At 43.1% G+C, this 23,024-nt stretch overlaps 1 protein-coding gene across 1 annotated transcript; it reads right to left on the bottom strand.

The window, feature by feature from the left end:
- Window positions 1–8,022: 8,022 nt before the first annotated feature.
- On the bottom strand, window positions 8,023–20,148 carry inhbaa (inhibin subunit beta Aa). The gene is made up of 2 exons (XM_010900919.4): window positions 19,251–20,148; window positions 8,023–10,817 (listed from the first exon to the last, which is right to left on the bottom strand). The coding sequence occupies exons 1-2, from the start codon at window positions 19,657–19,659 to the stop codon at window positions 10,036–10,038; spliced, it is 1,191 nt and encodes a 396-aa protein (XP_010899221.2). The 5' UTR covers window positions 19,660–20,148; the 3' UTR covers window positions 8,023–10,035.
- Between the last annotated feature and the right edge of the window lie 2,876 nt (window positions 20,149–23,024).

The raw sequence follows: 23,024 nt of genomic DNA, 5'->3' as shown, positions 1-23,024 counted from the left end.
AACTAATCACCTTTAAATGAGTCGCATAATATACACACTGTTTTTACGAATTAAACTAGTGCTTCATCAGTGACTAAACTGCTTATGCGTCCACATTTTCACGCATGATGATCACACACACAACAACTGAGGCGCTCAATTGTTATTTTGGTTCAAATAACAATGTCTTTAAAACATTAAATAAAAAAACAAGCATGCAGCCTGTCACAATTATTTCACGCACCTCTTATTTTTCAGTTGAAGTAATCCAATTACAATGTTTTAGTTGGTAACATAACTGATTACAGTTACTGTTTTTTTGTAATTCATTACTCCCCAACTCTGACTGTATAGCTGTATGATAAATAGCATTATTAATGTTTGTTTGATTAAAGTGCAAGCAGATTGATTACAGTCAGCTTTCATTCACAGGGATTGTCATTACGAGCAAGAGGAAGGGTGGCAGTGACATTCGTCAGTTTTTTGGGCAACCTCAAAAGTTGAGAGCAGTGAGAAAATGAGTGCCAGTCAGATGACAGAACTATACAGTAGTACAAGAGATGAGTCTATGTTTCTTGATATAATAATCATTGTCATTCAGATCAGAAATGGTTAGTAATACATTCCACGAAACACCAATACATTCCACGAAACACCACAGAAATGGTTAGTAATACATTCCACGAAACACCACTTGTTTACTGATAATATTGATTTCATGTTCACTCTGGTGTGTTCAGAGTAAAGAGAAAACATGAGGATGCCGACATGGGGGTGAGCGAGAAAAGGAGCAAATATTGATGTGTAATTTGATATCGCCGTGTTGGTATTGTTTCTACAACATCATTATTAATGTTAGCACAACTGAGGTTAGGTTTAGGCACAGGTGTCTCTTAGGTTAGGTTTAGTCACAGGTGTCTCTGAGGTTAGGGTTAGGTCAAAGGGTGGGGGTCAGGGGAATATCCTGTCTTTGGGCTGGGGTAACCAACTAACTATAGGTCAGTTGCAATAATGGTCCCGGAACAACATTAATTCTGGTGTCTTAGCGCTGTGTTGACATTGTTCCTATCAGATTGTGCAAATATTGATGTTTATAAGCTTTTCAAGAGTTTCCAAAAAGCATATATTGATAAGAGTGAATTTGAGGATTTGGGTGCCATTTTTGATGAAACAGATAAGGACATGTACATGTTTCCTGCCACCCTACAAGTTATGTGAATCACACGCACTGAAACTGATTGCCTCCAAAGACCTGCAAACACTGTTCCAGGGATTAACTAACTACACATTTTCTACTCATTATATGTGCTGCCATTTAGAAATAAAATCGAATCATTCCAAAGATAAAATATAAAATGTCTGAATGTGTATTATTCGTGTAAGCATTAAAAAACTGTTGTCATTCCATATTTGGTCAAATAAGATTGCAGCCTGAGAGATGGTTGAAAATGTTTCCCGTCCAAAATTCCATTGGTCACAATCAAATAAATATGTGCCTTGATTGATATGAAATATAAATTCCATAGTCCCATTTGGGCTACATTCTGCTTATAAACAGCATTGGTTTGGAGACGGTGAAGTATGCTGAGCCATTTTGAAATTCAACATCATTACGTTAAGGGAATTATAGTTTTATTATTATTATTTTGGATATATTTTCAGGCTTTCGTTTAGGCTATATGGACCAAGACTGTAAGGAAAGAAAGGAGGAGGGGTTTGCTTTTTGCTGAAAGAGCAGTGGGCTGGATTCAGACCCATGCTAAAACAATACATATGAACCCCTTGTAGGCCACAAAATGTAGTGTTTTTGACATAGATGTCTATATAAAATCATGTTACAATGTTGTCTTTCTGTAAATCATCAGGTTTCATGGAAATGTAATATGTTGCCATTCCATGTTTTCCCCCCAGTTTCATTGTACTTTTTTGCAAGGACCCCAGTTTTCACTCCAAAATATCTGGCAACTCCATGGGTGGTGGGACAGCAATTGGCTGTTTGAAATGTTGCTACCCATTGTAGTCATTTATGTATTTAAGTATATCTGAAAATAAAAAATACATATTTTAATGATTTGAAAGTAAATCCAATGTTTTTCCTCTACAAAACTGTCATTGTGACTTCTGTCTCTTCCAGGCACTCTACCACGGCAAAAAGACTGCATTCTTGTAATGGCTTACATAAGCTGATTCGCAAGATTCTGCTGCACACAATAAAAAATGGTGCTGCTAGCACAAACACACAAGGAACTATGGGTGGTGGAATGAAATGACCTCATTATGTGTGGGAGTGGGCCTCTAAGTGTTTTACTATGAGTTGATGTAAAAGTAATATTTATTAAACAACACACGTTTTAACTGTGAATATATCTTGGGTTTACTCATAACTTGTCTTCTCAAATTATACACAATACTGGTACTATATACTGCAAGCAAGATAGCTAGTTTGTATTTATTATAATCTCTAGGGCACATATTGTTAGCCTGTCCGAGATGGACAGTTATTTTAGTAGGTAGTTTAGCAACTTAATAGAAAATACATATTCTACGTATATGTACAGTGGGGAGAACAAGTATTTAATACACTGCCGATTTTGCAGGTTTTCCCACTTACAAAGCATGTAGAGGTCTGTTATTTCTATCATAGGTACTCTTCAACTGTGAGAGACGGAATCTAAAACAAAAATCCAGAAAAATCACATTGTATGATCTTTAAGTAATTAATTTGCATTTTTTGGCATGACATAAGTATTTGATACATCAGAAAAGCAGAACTTGATATTTGGTACAGAAACCTTTGTTTGCAATTACAAAGACCATACATTTCCTGTAGTTCTTGACCAGGTTTGCACACACTGCAGTTGGGATTTTGGCCCACTCCTCCATACAGACCTTCTCCAGATCCTTCAGGAATCAGGGCTGTTGCTGGGCAATACGGACTTTCAGCTCCCTCCAAAGATTTTCTATTGCGTTTAGGTCTGGAGACTGGCTAGGCCACTCCAGGACCTTGAGATGCTTCTTACGGAGCCTCTCCTTAGTTGCCCTGACTGTGTGTTTCGGGTCGTTGTCATACTGGAAGAACCAGCCACGACCCATCTTCAATGCTCTTACTGAGGGAAGGAAGTTGTTGGCCAAGATCTCGCGATACATGGCCCCATCCATCCTCCCCTCAATACGGTGCAGTCGTCCTGTCCCCTTTGCAGAAAAGCATCCCCAAAGAATTATGTTTCCACCTCCATGCTTCACGGTTGGGATGGTGTTCTTGGGGTTGTATTCATCCTTCTTCTTCCTCCAAACACAGCGAGTGGAGTTTAGACCAAAAAGCTATTTTTGTCCCATCAGACCACATGACTTTCTCCCATTCCTCCTCTGGATCATCCAGCTGGTCATTGGCAAACTTCAGATGGGCCTGGACATGTGCTGGCTTGAGCAGGGGGACCTTGCGTGCGCTGCAGGACTTTAATCCATGATGGCGTAGTGTGTTACTAATGGTTTTCTTTGAGACTGTAGTCCCAGCTCTCTTCAGGTCATTGACAAGGTCCTGCTATGTAGTTCTGAGCTGAACCCTCATGATCTCCCTCAACTTTCCTCATGATCATTGATACCCCATGAGGTGAGATCTTGCATGAAGCCCCAGACTGAGGGAGATTGACTGTCATCTTTAACTTCTTCCATTTCCTAATAATTGCACCAACAGTTGTTGCCTTCTTACCAAGCTGCTTGCCTATTGTCCTACAATTTTATCCCTGATGTCCTTACACAGCTCTCTGGTCTTGGCCATTGTGGAGAGGTTTGAGTCTGTTTGATTGAATGTGTGGACAGGTCTTTTATACAGGTAACAAGTTCAAACAGGTGCAGTTAATACAGGTAATGAGTAGAGAACAGGAGGGCTTCTTAAAGAAAAACTAACAGGTCTGTGAGAGCCGGAATTCTTACTGGTTGGTAGGTGATCAAATACTTATGTCATGCAATAAAATGCAAATTCATTATTTAAAAATCATACAATGTGATTTTCTGGATTTTTGTTTTAGATCTCTCACAGTTGAAGTGTACCTATGATAGAAATTACAGACCTCTACATGCTTTGTAAGTCACCTGCAAAATCGGTAGTGTATCAAATACTTGTTCTCCCCAATGTATTGGATGAATCATTGATTATTAAATGGATATTGACCCGTCAACAACATCAATATTTTATGAGTTAAAAGAACAGTCATTTTTCAAAGTGAGGGTTTCACTGGGCAGTCACTTTAAACCATCTTCTAATCGAAAAATGCTTGTGGTGTTTATATTGCAGCTGGTACTACCTGTCCTAACTCACTAGCGATCATGTCAACAAGGTGATCATGTCTTTATATGAATGACAGTAACGATATGTCCCACAGCCTCCATATAGTGTACATTTTACACTTGGTGTGGATCATGATTTGCAGGGTACCAAAGAGCTAGATTTAGCCCCAAAACACCCTGACGCATATACCCAAACACACAGATATGCCACATTTCTTTTTCATTACACACACGCTTCACTAGGTGCAAATACATCTACTGATAATGTCAACCTTTGAATTCCCCTTAAAAAGTACAAATAGCTTATGTGTAATGGCCGGTCATTGCAGTTGTAAGTTCTGTGTGTTTTAGTTCTAGTTGTCATGTTTCTAATTGGTTTCCCCTTGTTAAGTTCCTATTCAGTTCCTCTACCGCCCTAATGTTTGTCATTGTTTCATTGCTTTGTTCCTGTCCAAGTACTTGTTTTCATCGAGTTTGATTATTAAAAGAACCTTTGTTAAAAACCTCTGCGCCTGTGTCCTGCAACCTATTACTGAACGTGACATTATGCTAGCAAAGGTGGTCAAAATCTTTCCAGTCCATCAATTATTGACTGCATTATGGATATTAATAATGAAACAAAAAGTCAATGTAATCCACGCAGTTTTCAGTGGCTTCGGGTATTTCAAATCAATGTCAATAAAAAATCGTTTCTACTTTAAAATATGTGACATCGCTTTTACCATTTTTTATATTTGGATATAATATTGAGTAGTATTATAAAAAGAAATTAGCATGTACAATTTGAAATTGTTTTTATACATGAGCATGTAATTACTGTTTATTCAACCAATAATTTTTAAGACACCACCATATAGACCATGTAACTGCCCCCTACAACTTTCTGCCTACTTTCACCTTGGCTTGTTCCAAAAGACAGGAGACATATTTACTCATGATTGATGCCATCTAGAATAGGAAACACAAAGCGAAAATTTTATTTACAAAAAAAACACCCACATGTTGTTAAAATTAACTTAGTTTATTCAGTTATAGAAATAGAATTCTCCAGTGTACAACTGCCCAATAAATTCACAGAAAATGGTGATGTCTGTCTTTTCTGTGAGAAGATGTCTGTCTTTTCTGTGAAAAGCTTATTTTGTGACAGGAAAATTTGTTCAAACGTCAATAGTTTTCTGTCCCACAAAGGGGAACACTTACTGTAAGTAAACCGTTTTCACTTCCCTTGTGCTCTGTAGTTGATATGTCTGTGGATTTTATTTGTACCAATATATCAGCTTTGATAAATATGTGAGAAAAAACACTATTTTCTCCCTTGTTTGATATCTGACTATACACAGCCTTCCTTTTTTAGTTATCATTTAGCACCAATCACTGATAGCAAAGTCCAAAAGAAAAGGTTGTCTGCAAAGGTAATTGTATTCATTTTGGCTGTTTCTACGATATGGTGAAGTGGAAATGAAGTTGACAAATACATTGTCCAATTCTGAAATACGGCTAATTTTACTCCAATGAGACATTGCTCAGGTGGGTGTGGTCTTGGCTTTGTTACTTAACAACCACTGCCAGTCGCCTTTTATTTTCCGGCCAGTGTTTGGGAAGCAGAGATCGTGTGAGTATGTGTTCCTGGGTTTGTGGGGGTATTAAGAAAAGACATTACAGCGAACTGCTTTGAAGAAGCAATGGAGAATGGTGGATCTGCACTGTTTGAGGTTAACCAACACCAATAGCTGTGTCACAACAGCAAAGGCTTTGCACAACACACCGGTTCAAACATCTTAAAAGAATGACCATCAAAAAGCTCTAGCCCACAACTTCTGCTCACCCAAACGGGAAAACACCCTTTTGCGGTTTCTGCAGGTCCTTTCATCCTCAGCTACTGAAGTATTATCATCTGCAAGTCATTTTGGTGTCCCCCCTTGTCATTAAGTGGGGGCGGGTCTATTTTTAAATAGGCGGTTTGACACACAGCTTCACAGCTTTATGTCATCTTGACTAATATACATTTGGTCGTCTTAGAGTTTTTTTTTTTCGCCTTTGGGAAGACAAGTCCTTGAGTACTCTGCCTCATACACATTGGGTTAGTTGGTATGTGTGGTGTGCCCCACTCCCCACATTGCATCACGTTCTGCGGGCAGTGAGTAGGAAATACAAGGCTGGGCTCATGGTTAGGCCATTCCCTTCTTAGCTCCAATGTTGTCTCTTGTCTCGACTTGTCCGAAGTCATCAATGTGAACTGGACTCATGGAGGTCTGCTGACAAAAACCTGCATATAATGTGAGATTAAGTAAACATGCAAGTGTTCATATGCAAACTTCTCTGTAGCATCAGTCTGTCCTTTGTTTTAATTGTTTTTTGGTGAATATGCTTGCCAATGTCTCCATTAACTCAACAATATTTTTTTTGATAATCTGTGAGAAACAAAGCTGTTCTGTTGAGCTGAGTTAGTCTCACAGAAAGTTAACCTGTTAATCAAATTATTTGGAGACTCTTATCCATATGTGCGTGTGTATGTGTGCAATAACGGTTCAGTAATGGTTGATCTTTTATGGTGTTGTGATGTGAGTCCATAGTTTAGTGTCATGCAATGACCGCGCACTAAAAGACTGGACTGTATTTATCAGAAAACACGGATGGGCAACGCCACCTCCTCCTCACTGACTCTCAGTGTTGGTTCACCCCAGGGCTGTGTGCTGAGCCCGCTACTGTACTCTCTTCACCCACGACTGCCTGGCAACTCATGTCTCCAACACCATCGTTAAGTTTGCTGATGACACCACCATCATAGGCCTGATCTCTGACAACGATGAGTCAGCCTATAGAGATGAAGGAAGGTCACTGACTTCGTTGTGTCATGATAACAACCTCCAGCTCGATATCAGCAAAACAAATGAGATGATGGTTGATCACAGGAAGCAGCTGTGGGGAGACCACGCCCCCATACACATCAATGGGTCTGCAGTAGAGAGAGTTCACAACATCCAGTTCCTTGGTGTCAACATCAGTGACGACTTGACCTGTCTAATCACTCTAACATCGTGATGAAGGAAGCCAGGAAACAGCTTTTCTTCCTACGCCTATTAAGGAGATTTGGCATGGATTCCAGGATACTCACCAACTTCTACAGATGCACCATCAAGAGTATCCTGACCAGCTGTGTCACCGCCTGGTATGGCAGCTGCACCGCCCTCAACCGCAAAGCAGAGGGTGATTAAAACAGCAGAGAGCATCACAAGGTCTGACCTGCCCAGCCTGCAAGATCTCTACAAAGAGAGGTGTAAGAGAAGGAGCAAACTGATCATTACAGATCCCAGCCACCTATGCCACGGACTGTTTACCAAGCTGCCATCAGGCAGAAGGTACAGGAGTATTCAGTCCAAAACAAACAGGCTACGGGACAGCTTCTTTCCACAGGCTGTAAGGCTGCTCAACTCGGGAACCCATCTTCCCTTCCATCCATAGTCCATGCACACCTGTCACTTTTACATTGCACCACGGTTTCATAGTTGTGTAGTTATTATTATTGATGTGTGTTTTTGTATAGTGTTATTACTGATTGATTGTGTTATCTTATTTTTGTATATTATAATTACTGTTACTTTTTAACTTTTAACTGCACTGTCAGGAGTAGGAAAACCAAGCATTTCTTTGCCGTAACTTGTTATTGCAAATTACAAATAAACCTTTGAACATTGAACAGAGAATTGAAACTACATTTGTTTTAGTGTACATCCTTTTAACTTTAATGGTGAAGAGAAACAAAACAAAAATACTGTAAAATAAATTAGATTAAAAAACTTAGCCACAAGCACATTTTTGATTTGTACAACAAAGCAATGCAACATACTGTTATCTGATTTCCATATATACAGAATAAAAAATATGCTTTTTATTCTTAGTCCACTTGTTTCAGTGTCAATTCTTTTGTATTTATAAAAGAAAAATTTAAACAATACAACCACTTTTTTCTTCTTTTTTAGCCTTTTTTTCTATTGATATTTTTGAATGCATCAATGCACTGTATGGTACATAAATATGTTTCTGTACTGTTTAATGTTTCTATACTCAAAAAACACAACTTTGAGGGGAAAGATCAGGTAACACTTTATTTTACAGCCCGTTTAAAACTGGTTCACTTCATGTGGGTTTAACTGAGAAACTATGTGCAATATTTGCTTGTATGTCAACACTATTAACACTGAAATAGAATGAAATATTACTGGTAAGTACCTACTGTAAGTACTAATAATTGGACATAGATATGCTCGTGGAAATTCATCAAAGAAGCCAAAGAGTAATTACAAAACAAGCTTGTAAACATTGGGCAGTAAAATCAAGAGTTACCAACATTTCGAATTGCTTCATTTCAGACATTAGAGAATGTACAGTGTTTCATAAAGTAAGCGAAACAAACCAACTCTCCAAACAAAAACTTTTACTTGGTATAAGATGTGACCTTCCAATATTTGGTGAGATATAAGATAAAATATTTTAACTAAATATTCCAGAATTATATTTTTGACTTAATTGGACACATACACTTTCTCCCAAAGCACTACAGCATTGACCTTACAGCAAGTGCTTTTTTAAGTTACAATAATAAGCCGCTCTCAGGCAACATAGTATTCCAAAAAGCATGTTAGAGTGAAGCATTATGGGAAATTCAATTACTGTGCAGGAGCCAAAGGAATGTTTGGGTACTGATGCTAGGCTATGCTAACGCTAACCTAGACTTCTTTGTGAAACGAACTGTAACTGCCTCACAATGATGGTTGGCAACACACAAACTCTTTGGTGTGGTCAGAGAAATGTCATACATTTCTACTTTTTCTCAAAATAGTATCTAATCATCTTATTTATCTCTTTATCACTCACTTTTTTTAAACTCACGTACACTATTTGTTTGTCCATTCATAAGTGCTTTTTAACATCTCTTCGAATACCCTTGATATTTGTGACTAGGCTGATCAGAATGTTGGTATAGTGCAAACTGAAAACGTTTGTAACGTTTTTTAAACAAAAATAACAAAAACAACAAACAATAATATTATTAATACAAAATTATCATAATTATAATAATTATACATGTTTGGTTCCAGCATCTGGTCAAACTTGTTTCTTTCAAGTATCTCTCAACAACACACACTTGCTCCACAAATGTGCATGCACACACAGGAGCACAAACACACACGCACACAAAGTCAGTCAAACGTAAAACATACTTCAAAAAAAGTATTAAAAAAAGAATTCCTCTTTTTTTTCTTTTGAAAAAGTAAACAATTGAGAAAATTAAACAGGCAAAAGAAAATACAATTTTAATACTTGACAAGTTGCATAGTTTTGAGATTTTTTTTCGGGCGCCTCATCCGCACGGTCTCTCGTCTTGCAGTGCATGAAAGGAGCGACTACAACACAATCTGGGTAACATAAATATCCTCTCACCTAACTCCATCAGTTTTGTAACAAAAATATATTATATATTCTTTTTCATTTTTGTTTTTTTTTCTGAAAGTGCCGCAGAGACTTCTCTGAGTTATAGATACCCCTTGGACTTGCCCCACGACAGAGAACAAGCCAGTCGTCGAATCCAAACAGAAGTCGGTCTTGACAAGTGTCTTGCGTCAAAGAGAGAAAGACAGACAAAGGGAGGGGGGGTGGGAAGGATTGGGAAGCGACGTGCACTCATCCCTCCGTCTCCCTCCTCCGCTTCGAGTCAGTACTGTGCCTACAGGTAACCAACCTGCCAGCCCCTCCGGATATGCCAGACATTTACGAGCAGCCGCATTCCTCTACAACCATGTTCTGGATGTCCTTTTTGACGATCTTTTGCTCCTCGTTGTAGTAGAGCATGGACATGGCTCGTAGCCGCGTGGGCACGCAGCACGACTTGATGTTCTGGAAGGGCGCGTAGCCCCTGATGCGGTACTGGTTAATGACGGTGGAGTGGAAGGACAGGGAAGAGCCTGTGATGCTGGCCACGTGGCTGGGGCAGTCACCCTCGCAGTAGTTGGCGTGGTAACCCCCCGGCGCTATGATCCAGTCGCTCCAGCCGATGTCCTTGAAGTTGACGTAGAACTGGCGCTTACAGCAGGCGCGCACCTTGCCGTCGCACTCGAGGCCCCGCTTGCGGCGTCGCCGCGTCTCACCAGCCTGCACCACCGCCATGAGGAAGGGTCGGTGGGACTGCTCGCGCTCCCGGCCGCCGCCGGCCGACACCAGGACGGGCGTGGCCCCAGCGCTGGCGCATAGGGGGCACGAGACTATCAGACTGAGTGTGCTCCCGCCAGCCTGCAGCAGGGCTTGGACGCTGGCCGACACGGGGAATGTGTGCCAGCCGCTGCGCCGCGTGTCCAGCGCCTTCTCGAACAACGGCACCGAGCTGTCGCGGCCATCGGGGCCTTGGCGCTGCTGCAGCAGGCGGATGGTGACTTTGGCGCGGCTACGGTTGCTCTTGGCCAGTCGGAGGAAGATCCATACATTGGCCTGCTCCACCAAAGAAAGCTTGCTGCCCTCCTTGGAGAGGATGAAGTTGACCACGCCTGGGGAGTCACCTAGAGGAAAGGAAGAGCAGAGAGAGGATTGAAGGATTAGATTGGCAGAACGTTCAAGTGAAGACTGAGCATGGCGGGTATATAATTGGCTGGCTTGACATGAGTTCATTTGGTAAAGTTCTGGGGCCGTGTTCACCAAAAATCTTAAGGCAGAAAATAGCTCCTTAACTTGCTGATTGAGGAGTAACTCTTAAAGAAAATGGGTGTGTCAGTCCTAACTTTAGGCCTTCATAAAAGTATTTCATAAAAGCGTTTTAGCGCTAAAACCAGCTCCTAAATCTGGTGATATGTTAGGAGTAGTCAAGAGGACTCCAAAGTCACTAAGACCAAATCACAAACAATCCTAAAGGCTGCTGCCGGCAATCCGCCTCATAATCAGGTCAACATTTTAGAAACACTTAATGACACCGAGCTTTTAAAAAGGTATCGGCTTAGGATGAGGGTATTATGATCATAGTAGAGCTAGTCATTGATGCAGTCACTTCACCAAACAGAAACAACCCAATAACACTGGAGATCAATGTTGTGACAACTCTACGCTACATGACCACAGGGAAAATGCAGCTATGCAGCGCAGACAAACTATGTAGTCCATTTCTCAGTCGTCGGTCAGTTGAATATTACATCAAACAATAAATGCCCACTCCAGACCCCATATCGCCTGACAAATCATTTGGTTTCCTCATTCGTCAACTACAAAGAATCAAACCCAACTTCTTGGCCATAGCTGGACCACCTGGTGTGGTTGGTGCTATATATGGGACCCATAATTGCACAAATTACTGCACCATCAAAAGATGAACGCGCAAGAGCTGCCAGACATGTAAGAGGCTGACAATTAGCTGAACATATCTTGACTAGTTAGTATGTCATTCTTGGTTTCATGTTTAATCAGTGACACTTACCCCACATTTCTATTTAAATATCAATTTCAATATGACAACATGACACATCGTTCTAAAGTATTGCTATGATTAATTCACTGACAGAGACCCCTCCCCTATCAGCCAATCACTGTGGGCATAGTAAGTAGGCTTGTTCATGGAACACAACATCATCCATAGCAAAGGGGTTAACTCAGCCCTTTCTCTTGGCTTAAGACTTCTCCTCGTTCTTTAGTAAAAGTTGTTCTTAGCAGCTTTGTGAACAGGTTTTAAGATTGAACCCTTAGCTAGGAACCTTTAGTGCTGTTTAAGAACCCTCCTAGTGATAAGATGAAATGTTTTGTCAATACGGCCCCCGGTCAGTTATTTATTTGAATTAGCATCTTTCGGGTCGAAGAATCTTCAAATGTAAGCCCATCATTTAAATAATAACCTGTTATGTCCTATGCTAGCAAGACAAAAAAGCATTTACAGAAAGTATTTACATACAGTGGCACTGGACTTTACATTTTCAGCCAAATTTGGGACGTGTATACACAATCTGACGCTACTGACAAACATTCATTCGCAACCCTACAACAAATGCGACCGTTGCTTTCTGCCCACTTTGCTGTAAAACACCCAGTGTGGAAAAAATACCACAGCGTTGCATAACCTCTGAACCGGTGATCCATCCAGAAGACTGCATTGTGTACGGCACGCAACAGCCACAGGCCAGCCTTAATGTGAGCCGTAGTAAAGATGCCAGTTATTATCTATAATTATTGCCCTTTTCACAGGCCGATAGGTCACCACTTGCATCACTGCGAGAGGCCTGCTGATATATCTGAGCTCAGATCTCACAGCTCACCACTGGCGCGTGTCCAGGGACCTAAGCAAAGGCGCGGAGCAAGCCTCTGGAAAGCTTCTCCTAACAGATCATCTCAAACGTCTCAGCTAATCCCTTGCATTTACATGGGCGAATCTTTACAAAGTGATGTCTCAACAACACATAAAGCTCACTCTCTGGCTATTCGGTTTGGCTCTGCGTGCTCTGTGTACGAGATTCCTTTCCACTCTTTTTGTGGACAGACGCCGCGTGTTGTTGTTGTGCTGAGTGGCCTCAGAGGGGATGTGATGACATTATTATTAATGGGTTCTGGTTCCATAACTTTGTGCGTGAGTGTGAAAGGCCAGCATTTTAGACTCTCCCTCTCAGTCCCAGTGAGACCCAATGTAGGTTATTAGAACATCCATGGAGAACATTGTCTACGCTCTCTGTTTGTTTACCCTACATTTAGTTGAAACAACGTTGACGACAGTTGCGGGTGTGTGTGTGTGTGTGTGTGTGCGCGTGTGTGTGCCTGCGATTGTGTCCACAGCTCATGCCCATCTGTACAAACACAGCGGCTCCATCCCAAACGCAGGCTAAAAATAATGGTCTTTGCCAGCGGTGGCTTTGTCATTGTTTCTATTTAATCCTGCACTATGGCTGAAGAATGGGTTAAAGTTCCCTAAGCTGTACAAACCCAAGGAGGCCCTAACCTAAAGAAAACCCGCCCTGTGAAGAGGGCTTGAGTGAACGGCTACTCAACGCGGTTCAGCGAGATATTTGTGAGGGACGAAAAGGGGGAGAGATTGAAGAGAGGTACAGTAATCCCTGAACAATAAACACCCGTTTACCCAACGAGAAGGACCGTTTGCCCAGCTGTCCCGCAAACAAAGATGAAAAATAACATTTACCCATTCCTACCTCCCCCTTCGCTTATCTTCAAATAAAACACCAGAAGAGGGAGTGAGGGGCAGGCCTGAGTTACTAGACAGCTTAAAGGAGCGTATGTGGGTGTGAGGGGAGTCTCTTCAACTTAAATAGTGTCCTAATCAATGAATTCAATAATCCGACTTTACCTTTGGAGGAAGACTAGGCTTTGATCTCTGCCCAGACCTTTCGGTCAGATTTGGTATTCCACCACTTAGGCAATCCAACACATTCTGCATCACCCAATTTGACCCGACCAGTGATTGCGGGCGGTAGCTGCAGCAGGTGGTAGCAACACTTCCCATCACTTTTAGTCCACTAGAAGGCCTACTTTCAGAGCAGACTAAACATTCAGAGCAGCCTATCATCTCATTTTCCCCAAGTAGATTAAACATTAATTAAGTACTCGCCTGCCCTAGCAGCAAGACGTTACGTTTTAATGACAATGAAAGCAATGGTGGAGTGCGAAGAGCCCAGTGTTCTAAAAATGTCAATAGGACATATGGTACATTAGATCAGGAGAACTCTTGGGTTGTTTTTATATTGTTGAATATACTCCAGTCTGATTTCACCTGGTAGAAATACTATGGAAATTATAATGAACATACAAGAGGGAAAAATAAAAGTCTTAAATAACAGTATTTTCAGCATAGAGCTGCATGCATTAATATTAGGTCGATTATGTGGTGTTAACACACTTGCTTGCTAACATTCTTCATTAGGAACGAGCAGATATAGCATTTTTTTTTTTTAAACGTAAGAAATACATGAAATACATTCAGCAACTGAATGTTTCTAAAACATTGGTGGCCTAATTGCAATTGTCTTATAAAACAGACCCACAAATGGGTTGCAGGCTATCACGTGTGTGTGTTGAAAATCATTCCAATAACATCCCGTAAGCACTAGGTTTACAACGGACCTGCCAATTCTCTTTTTACCCTTTTGTAAAACTGCCTTCTAACATTGAGGCTACATTCCATCTGGGCTGCATGAACAACTGACCACCGACTGACTACAGGAATTGTCAAGGTCAGTTCTTCCACCGGTCACGTAACCCCCTTTCAATCGCTTTTGTGGGACTCTCGCCCTCACCATTTTGCACTCCATTATCTCACTAGTGAAAGCTCTCTGTGCTGGCCTTTTTGGAAAGAGATGAACCAGCAGCGGTTGTGATTTATGACCCTGTACACACAATTAGACACCCAGGCACAGGAAGAGACGCAGCAGTTGCTCTGAGACACCGCAGGCCGGGACACTACAGGCCAAGGCACTCCCAAGAACAATGAGCAAAGTGGGAAGAAATACAGCCTGCTCGGACTCCTAACCTTTTGAAACGGGAAGAGTGAGAGATAGCCCTCCTCTGTCCTCTCATTAATGCCGGCTTCAGTGCAATTCGGGATAAAATTCATTAAATATGGGATGTAACCCTCCCCCCGCCCCGTCCCTCCCACCCCGGAACATGTATTCAAGATGTGCAAACACTACATATGTGAGGTAATCAGGAAATAAATAAATGAATAGGCAGTTGCTTTCATGGTCTGACAGCCTGAGGGCAGAAGCTTTTGTTCAGTCTTTGTCCCATTGGTGACGCTCCCAAACCTTTTCATCGTGCTCGATGGTAGCGTCTTGAATACCCCGTGGCTCGGGTGGCTAGGTCCGTGACGATCTTTGTGGCCTGCCTGCGTCACTCTCTGATGTGAGCGTCTCGGTGGGCAGTGGCGGCGCCCCCCCCCCCCCCCCCCCCCCCCCCCGGAGGGCACTGGCGGCGCGCTCTGACCTCACAACGCACAACACATGTTTTGCGGCCGTCAAGGTTTGCCGTGCACCGCGGCTACGCTCAGTCAAAACATCTGTAGAAGCTTACGAGGGTCCTACGGAGGCTGTCGCATTTCTTCAGGCGGGAGAGGCACCGTCATTCCGCCTTCACCGCGGCGTCTGTGCGGTGGCACAACAGCGCGTCTTCACCGAAGTACACACCGAGAAGGCCCGGTCTCTACATCGAGCCCGCAGATGAGAAGGGGGGTGGAGCGCGCTCTCTTCTGGCATCTATTATAAGCTCCGTTTCATTTTACGTTGCGGTACGGTGGAGAGGCCACTGCGCCGGCGTTCAACTGAGCTCCCCCGCGGAGGCAACGTTCCGTTCGAATCCTTTGTCGCCGATTTGGACGTCAAGGGTAGCCAGGCAGAGTGTGATATCTCGGTGATGAGGTTTAATAGTTACGACACTTGCTGTAAGAATGTCACGGTGTACCACATCCTAACTGTCCTGTGGAGCCTCTCCTATCCCTCTGTTCTGCTTGCTCGGCCACTGTTCAATATCTGTTTACATTTCAGTGGCTGAGGTCAAGGCACACTGTGGTGTAAGTAGTGTCCAAGAAGAAGCTTCGCCACCCATTGGCTGTCACGGACTGAATTCCACGCCAGCCAATGAGACCTGCCCAAGGCTTGGTGTCAACTCCCTTTCACTTAAAAGGCCGGGAATGTGGATCTCGTCCTGTCCTGCTGCCTAAGGCCGCACAACTTGACAGAACACCGAGTTCCCAAGGCATCGACCACCGGTCAGTTTATTTTTGATCGACCAGCCCAGTGATGTGGGAAAGTACTGTTGAAAGTATTTTTTATCAAATATTTCCCCTTGCTTTTTCAACATAGCTTAAAACCCCTGGCTGACAAGTAACTGCAACAGAGCCATATGAACCAGGAAGGTTTCGTCTGGGTGTATCTGGACACTTTCTCCATGCCCTTTTGTAGTAGGCCTTGGCAGCGTAATCTCAATTTGGAAACATCCGCAAAGAGACTCAGTCAGTCACGGTACATCAGGACTCTTATGACGGGCTTTGACATCACATTCCAAAACATATTTCATTGCTCTAACTACAAGGCAAAAATATAAATTGTAGCAACATCATAAAGAAAAAAGAAAAAAGTACATTCCTTCAATTTGTCTATGGGGCAATGTTTTCTTAGTGCTTTGTTAGTGTGTGTCTAGCAGCACTGATGGCTCATTGCTTATTTACTGTTCCTAAGGGAGAGATGAGACATCTATCAGTAGTTAAAGCTCACAGCCCTGCTGGTGAACAAGCCAAAAAAAGAAACAGGGGTACACAGTAAATGCCAATTTAAGCTAAAACACAAGAATATGCCATTGCATGTCATTTTGGGCCATTATCCTGAAAGAGTCATATTATTGGGTATGCATGGATAAGAGGGACACTCTTTTGTAACTGATGAGGAATGTGACCGAGTCATTGTCAGCTTTTAAGTCCTTGTGAGAGGACATAGCCTGATTGCGGGTCTGAATAGACAAAATGACAGAGAGGGGCAATTTAACAGAACTATTAGTTAGGTTACGCCTAATCGGCAGAGAAAAACTGTTGCTCTTACAAATGTACATGTTGAACATTGGCTGTGTCATGAGAAATTGTGCTCCTCAAACAGCCATTAAGACTGAAAGTCTATGTAGCCTAATCAAGAGAGCCAGAAAAACGTGGTGCAGAGAGAGAGAGAGAGGGAGGGAGAAAGACAATGTGACTGGAAGATGAATGCGGACATTGTAATTTCACTAATGATGTGTTTAATTAATTGCTGAACTCCGCGGATAGATGGGTTGAAAGGAGGAACGGGTGCAGACTGCGGGAGGAAATTGGCACTACGAGTATTCGACACTTTCCCCCAGTGAGCAAGGCTCTTTCATGAGAGACTGTCCCAACAGACCAAAATAATTATTGGGGCCCTTTTTCCATTGAATGAAGCAATTATATGCAGCAGAATGTCGCGCTTTAAAAAAAACAAAATCACCCACAAGCGGAAGTGTATAAAGCCACTCTTCCCTTTTAATCTAAATTTCATTCAAAAAGCCTATTTATAGCAAAAGGGACCATTATGGGAGGTTTTATGTAAGCAAACAAGTTAGCTGAATTGGCATCTGGATCTCAGGGGTGTCTTACACAGGAGTCTGAATGAAGTACTTGATTAGCTGTGTCAAAACTACTTTGAATGATGTAAATATGACCAAATGTCAGGGCAGGTCAACTTCTCATCACTAATTAATTCTTAGAATTCCTAACTACTTGCGGACATTGGTCGTCACGGCGACATGCGGATTATTTCAAATCTTGTGTGGACAATGATTTTAGAGCAACAGCACAGCCAGATAAAATACTCATGGAATGATACAGGCAAATATTTGAGAGAGACTGTTGCCCCCTGTGGTGGGTCTGTGTATAGAACCATAAAGCCTTGCCAGGAGATGTGTAAATGAGAAAGGTTGGCATAAGCATAACACAACAAACCAGATGTGCCTCTGGGATATATATTTCCATGCATTTCTCATATATCATCTGTCTTTGTCACATACATGAACTCAGATGTGATATTTACGATGGCGTAATCCTCATCTCAGTTTGTTTCAAAGCGGCTCAACTGTTCCTTTATTTCAAATGTTTGTTGTTCAGAATTTCAGGTTGGGAGCCTTTCTTTAGTACTGATTAGAATAGCATATTCCACTGGAAGAAAAGGTGGCTAAACTGTTTTAAACTCAATATCTCCATAACATTATGACTTGCACAACCTCAATAGATCAATCACTGTCAACTTACTTTAACAGTTTTTTTTTTCCACCCAAATCTAATATACACAGTGTTTATTTGTCTGCAATAATATAGCTACTATTTCATAGTTCAGCGTCAAGCACATATATTACAATTCCAAATCGATACATTCTACCAAACATTAGTCTACTGTATCTAACAACATGCAATATTGAACATTTACACCATTTTCCCTGACTCATTTCCTAGTTTTTGTGACCCCATAACAGGAACATGAACTTGACATCACTCAATGGAGCAAAATCTCATTAAAGTCTGACCACTGGTTCAACTTAAGCTACATGAGTTCACAAAAGGTTATCTGTCAAGTCTTTGTGAAGGGGTGCTCTTGAAACTGCCGTGAACGTCACTCGTGACTTGGAGTGCACGTCCTTTACACTCCCCCCTGCCCCCCCCGCTCGCTGTGACAGAGCCTCAAGTTCACCTAGCCAATTATACAGAACTGTAAATGTGCGAATCGAAAACCCTGCTCTACAGCTTCTATATCCCATTTCCCCCTCCTGGACTATCTGAGTCAGAGCAGACTCAGATCTCTCTAAAGGCTTGCAGGCTTGACAGCCCCACTCCACAGCTGACAGTCGGCTTTCAACCCGCCTCTGGTAGAGTGGCGTACAGGCAGTAACGTAAAGTTTTGCTTTTCTTTAACCTAAGGAGCCTTTCTTTCAATGACTTCTATCTCGCTCCGTCTCACTCCTCTCTCCCTCTCCCTCTCTCCCTCTGTTCGTTGTCCCTGCCCTTTCTGAGTAAAGTGCTTGTCCGGTCTCCCGGCGACCACCACCACGCTACTCTGAATTACATCATGTGGGAGCCGAGAGATACAAGCCTGGGGATTCTCTAGGCAGATAATTGCGTATTCTCTAAATCTACAGGAGGTCATTAGAGTCTTTAAGGGAGGGGCGGCTGGGGGGATGGGGTGCTGGGTGAAACGTTGCAGCTCGAGCGGGGGGGGTGGGGGGGCAACAAGTTAAACTGTTCTACTACACAGGTGGAATTAAGCAGGTAGGCACTCCCCCAACCCCCCAAACCGCCACCCGAGAATGGGTCAATTCCATGAATTACATATGCAAACCTGATTACAGTACTACAGCGGTTATAGCCAAGCTGGTTTTACCTCTTATACTGCAGCTCTAACATTTTTACACACACACACACACACACACATACACGCACACACACCACACACACCTGTGACACTCACCGGCCTCTGCGAATGTAATGATCTCAGTCGTCTCGGCCAGGTCCGCGGCATCGGAGCGCCCGCGGCCTTCGTCCTCGATCTGCACGCTGCCGTCCTCGGCGACGCGCCCCACGTGCAGCTTGCGGATGGCGTTGAGCAGCGCGGCGCGGGGGACCGGGTGGGTGACGTTGGGCCGCTCCTGCAGGTGCAGCATGTTGAGGATGTGCCTCTTCACCGCCTCCACCACGTCAGGTTCGCCTCCGTCGTCTGCGCCGAGCCTCGCCAGTGCGCAGGACGGGCATTCGGTGACCTCCGGCGTCATCTGGGACTGGGTCATCGTCAAGGAGCCCCCCATGGGCGAAGAGCCAGCGGCCCCGCCAAAATGGGTGAACAGCAGCAGGATTCCACTTACCAGTGGCAGAGGAGACATCCTGGTTGAGACAAGGTCTGCTGCCGGGACAATGGAGAGTGGGCGGCGCGCACCAACTGGCAGCCAAAATGATGAGAGTGGTGGAAAAAAAAACGTATGTCCTTGTACTAAAAGGGAGAAGGAAAAGAAAAACTCCACCAGTCAAGGTATACTTGCAGCTCAGGGCAAATGAATAGAGTCAGCAGTGCTCTGAGACTTGGGCTAAAAGTTGAAAAAAGTGCCAGCTAAACTGGTCAGAAAGTTGATAGAATGAAAAAAAGAATAATCCTTTTGTTGAAAAAGGAGATTGTGAAGAAATGTTGTGGAACGGGGAGTTGGTCTTGCCAGGGCTGAAGCGGAGAGGATTTCTGGTCCTTGGGAAGTTTTGTGTGGGAAGGGCAGTCGTCTTCAGAAGGTTGCCCCAGGGAAGCGGAGTTCTCTGTTGAGGTCTAGGAATGCTCACTGACACTGTGCACGAGTTGAATGGTTTTGTGAGAGTGGGCAGGGCTCTCTTTGCTCTCTCTCCCTCTCTCTGTATCCCTCTACTTCCCTCTGTGTAACCGTAATTATACCTCTCTGCCTCCTCCCTTCTCCTGATCCCTCCCTTCACTATTAACTGACTCATATATTTCACTTTTATTCATGGATTTTATTTTGGGGTTTGTTGTACATCTCACAGTGTTAGGCTTTCAAACTTTGGTGTAATGAACGACATTTGAAAATATGTAGCAAGTGATTTTCAAGTAAATTATGTATATTAGATTTATGTTTTCTTGCTTCGTCACAGGTTGATGCCCGTTCCGAGTTACTCTTTTACTTTTCACTTCTGATGGATTTGACCAGTGGTTTTTGAATTAGCCTATTCATTATTGAAAAAAACGTACACCTTGGTTTTCAGTGAGCTACAGTTTACACATCCAGTAATTGTTCCAGCTGGAAATGATTGTCTTGTCTGTTTACAATAGCTAGCATGCCATAGAATCAGTAAACATGCAGCCTTTGTCTTCTCTGGTAAGAATCTCATGTTGTGTCATCGTTATTAATGTGTTTCTTGAGAGTTTGACGATGTTAGGATTATGGGTTTTTCCTTACAACCGTATGACTTTCGCCTCCTCATCTACCAATTCAACAGGAAGTGACGGCATGGTTGACTTCCTGTTTGGGTTGAGGTCAGACGTCTGGGTTTTTAATGACAGATTGAACTACACCTCTTTCAAGTGACGTCATCAAAAGCAGGAGGCTAGTGTGAGTCGTTGTGAATCCAAAATCTAGTCATGAAAATGCATCATCAAACTTGTCGCCCCCCCTACAAAAAAAATCCACTCCCTCTCTAGGCCAGAGCTATTGTGTGTGACTTAAGAACATTTATCGATTACTATAGGTCCTGTGTAAACCTTTGTAAATCACGGAGCTCTACAGCTAGACGCACAATTTACTCATGTTTTGTAAAAAACTTTGTGTGTGTCAGAGGTGTCTGACACACTTAAATACAGATGGGTGGACTGAGAACAATCCATAGCATTATAAAGACATGAATCTTGATATGACTGCGACTATGGATGGTGAACTGTCTACGATGAGTCACTGTCTAGTGTCACAATCAAGTTAGGGTCCGGAATGTTTTGTACAAACCACGAATAAACCATCATCAGAAACGGACTGCTCCACAATGTTCGTTTTGTTCTAAATGGTCAAAGACTTTCAAAATACAGTCTATTTATTCTCGGTTAGTCTAGTCCTTGACATCTGAACAGGTCAAAGTTATGGAAAATAGTGTGTAAAGATCTGTATTGTTCATGTAAAATGACAGATGAACACTTTGATCTCAATTACTACTTCAATTAGTACTGTAATAACCCTCTCCTAAATGACGTGAATGATCTAATGTTTTATGCTTTAATGGCACTTTGTGGTAGAGAAGACTTACTGAACTCTTCCCTCTTGTGGACAAACGATGTACCTCCCGTCGGCTCCAACCACCTCAGCTGTTTCTCCTATTCTGTGTCATTCCATTGCCTTTATGTTTCTTCTCCACTTCCCTTCCTTGCCCTCCCCCCTCTCCCCCTCGCACTTTTGGCTGCTGTCCGTCTCATAAAAGGTCAAGAGTCATTTCCTTCCACTCTGGGCTGTCGCTGCAGGATTTTTGCAGTTTTATGAAACACGTAATAGGTGAAGCCAGCACGTCGTTCCGCTCCTGACAAATTTACTGCCTCAGAGTCTCGGGAACGGCGTCGCACCGCTGGAGTAGCGCAATGTGGCGCTGGCCGTATTGTGGCCGTGTCATGTCGCACATTAAAAGACAGGAGGTCCTGGAGCTGGCCGGAGGCTGCAGCTGTCTGCGTGTCAGAATGCCGCTGTTGAGGACGGGGGTGAATTTGGATGGCGGAGTTCAGGGTTTTGGTTGTGTATCTGTGTGTGTGTGTGTGTGTGTGTGTGTGTGTAGTGGGAGACGGAAGGTTATGTAGAGGTGAGAAATCAGGGCAGGGTAATTATCATTACCTTGATGAAGCCCATATGCTCAACAAACACTCGTGTAATTACAGTCATAATCGTCACCATCCTCATTGATACAAGACAGACGGTAAAGAGTTGGGTAATGTTTTTTTTTAAATTATTTTTGTGATTACCTAGCTCAGTGTCCCAGCACACACGGCTATGGTCATTTGTGATGGATGGGTTCACTCCATCTCCGCAGCGGGGGAGAGATAACCGCAAAAGAGATGCTGGGAGCCCAGCAACACTCAAGTTACGGCATCCCCGCCGTCGCGGCGTGGAACCAGAGCAGACCCCATTAAAACCGAATCCCCGACTATCATGGAGAAAGGGATGGAGAGGAGATGGGGTTTGGAGGGGTGTTATTCACCCTGAGAAAGTGATGAGTAAGTCTTTCAGCAGATGCTCCTTCAGTGAGGCGTAACCCCCCCCCCACCCCCACCCCCCCACCCCCAACACACACACACCCTTTTCCCTTCCAGACACACCAGAAAGCCTGTGGCTCAGGTCTGGCTGTATTCTGGGCCTGACGCTGTCCAAGTCTTTCTTTCTCGCTCTCTTAGCCTTGTCCCGGATCTGCTGGCATGACCGTGACTGCATGCTGATGAAAATAAAGGTTCTGATTTTTTCCGAAAAATTTTACAATTGCTTTCCATTGCGGTGGTACCCAGTAAGGTCTAGCCAATGGGTCACACAGTGGCCGATGAAATTTACCAGCACTGTCTGGTTTTGGGGGTTTATTAATCGAACACAGTGGCCTTGCCTCGTCACACACTAGCAAGTCTTTTTGTCGGATTGTTCGTTTGTTACTTCAATTGTGGCTGAAGGCTGGAAAGTGCATTCCTTCAGGCGTGCAGAGATTCCAGTGTGGACTTTCTAGTGTAGCAACACCC

This window comes from Esox lucius, chromosome 21 (genome assembly GCF_011004845.1).
Source record: "Esox lucius isolate fEsoLuc1 chromosome 21, fEsoLuc1.pri, whole genome shotgun sequence".
Lineage (NCBI taxonomy): Eukaryota > Metazoa > Chordata > Actinopteri > Esociformes > Esocidae > Esox > Esox lucius.
Note: the sequence above shows the minus strand (reverse complement) of the source record. Positions and strands in the feature narration are given on the sequence as shown.

Bases quoted from the DNA above. Each gene is read 5' to 3' on its own strand.
- inhbaa (XM_010900919.4), bottom strand. From the start codon at position 19,659: ATGTCTCCTCTGCCACTGGTAAGTGGAATCCTGCTGCTGTTCACCCAT. The intron at 10,818-19,250 runs GTGAGTGTCACA...CCTTTCCTCTAG, and splicing joins CATTACATTCGCAGAGGCCG to GTGACTCCCCAGGCGTGGTC.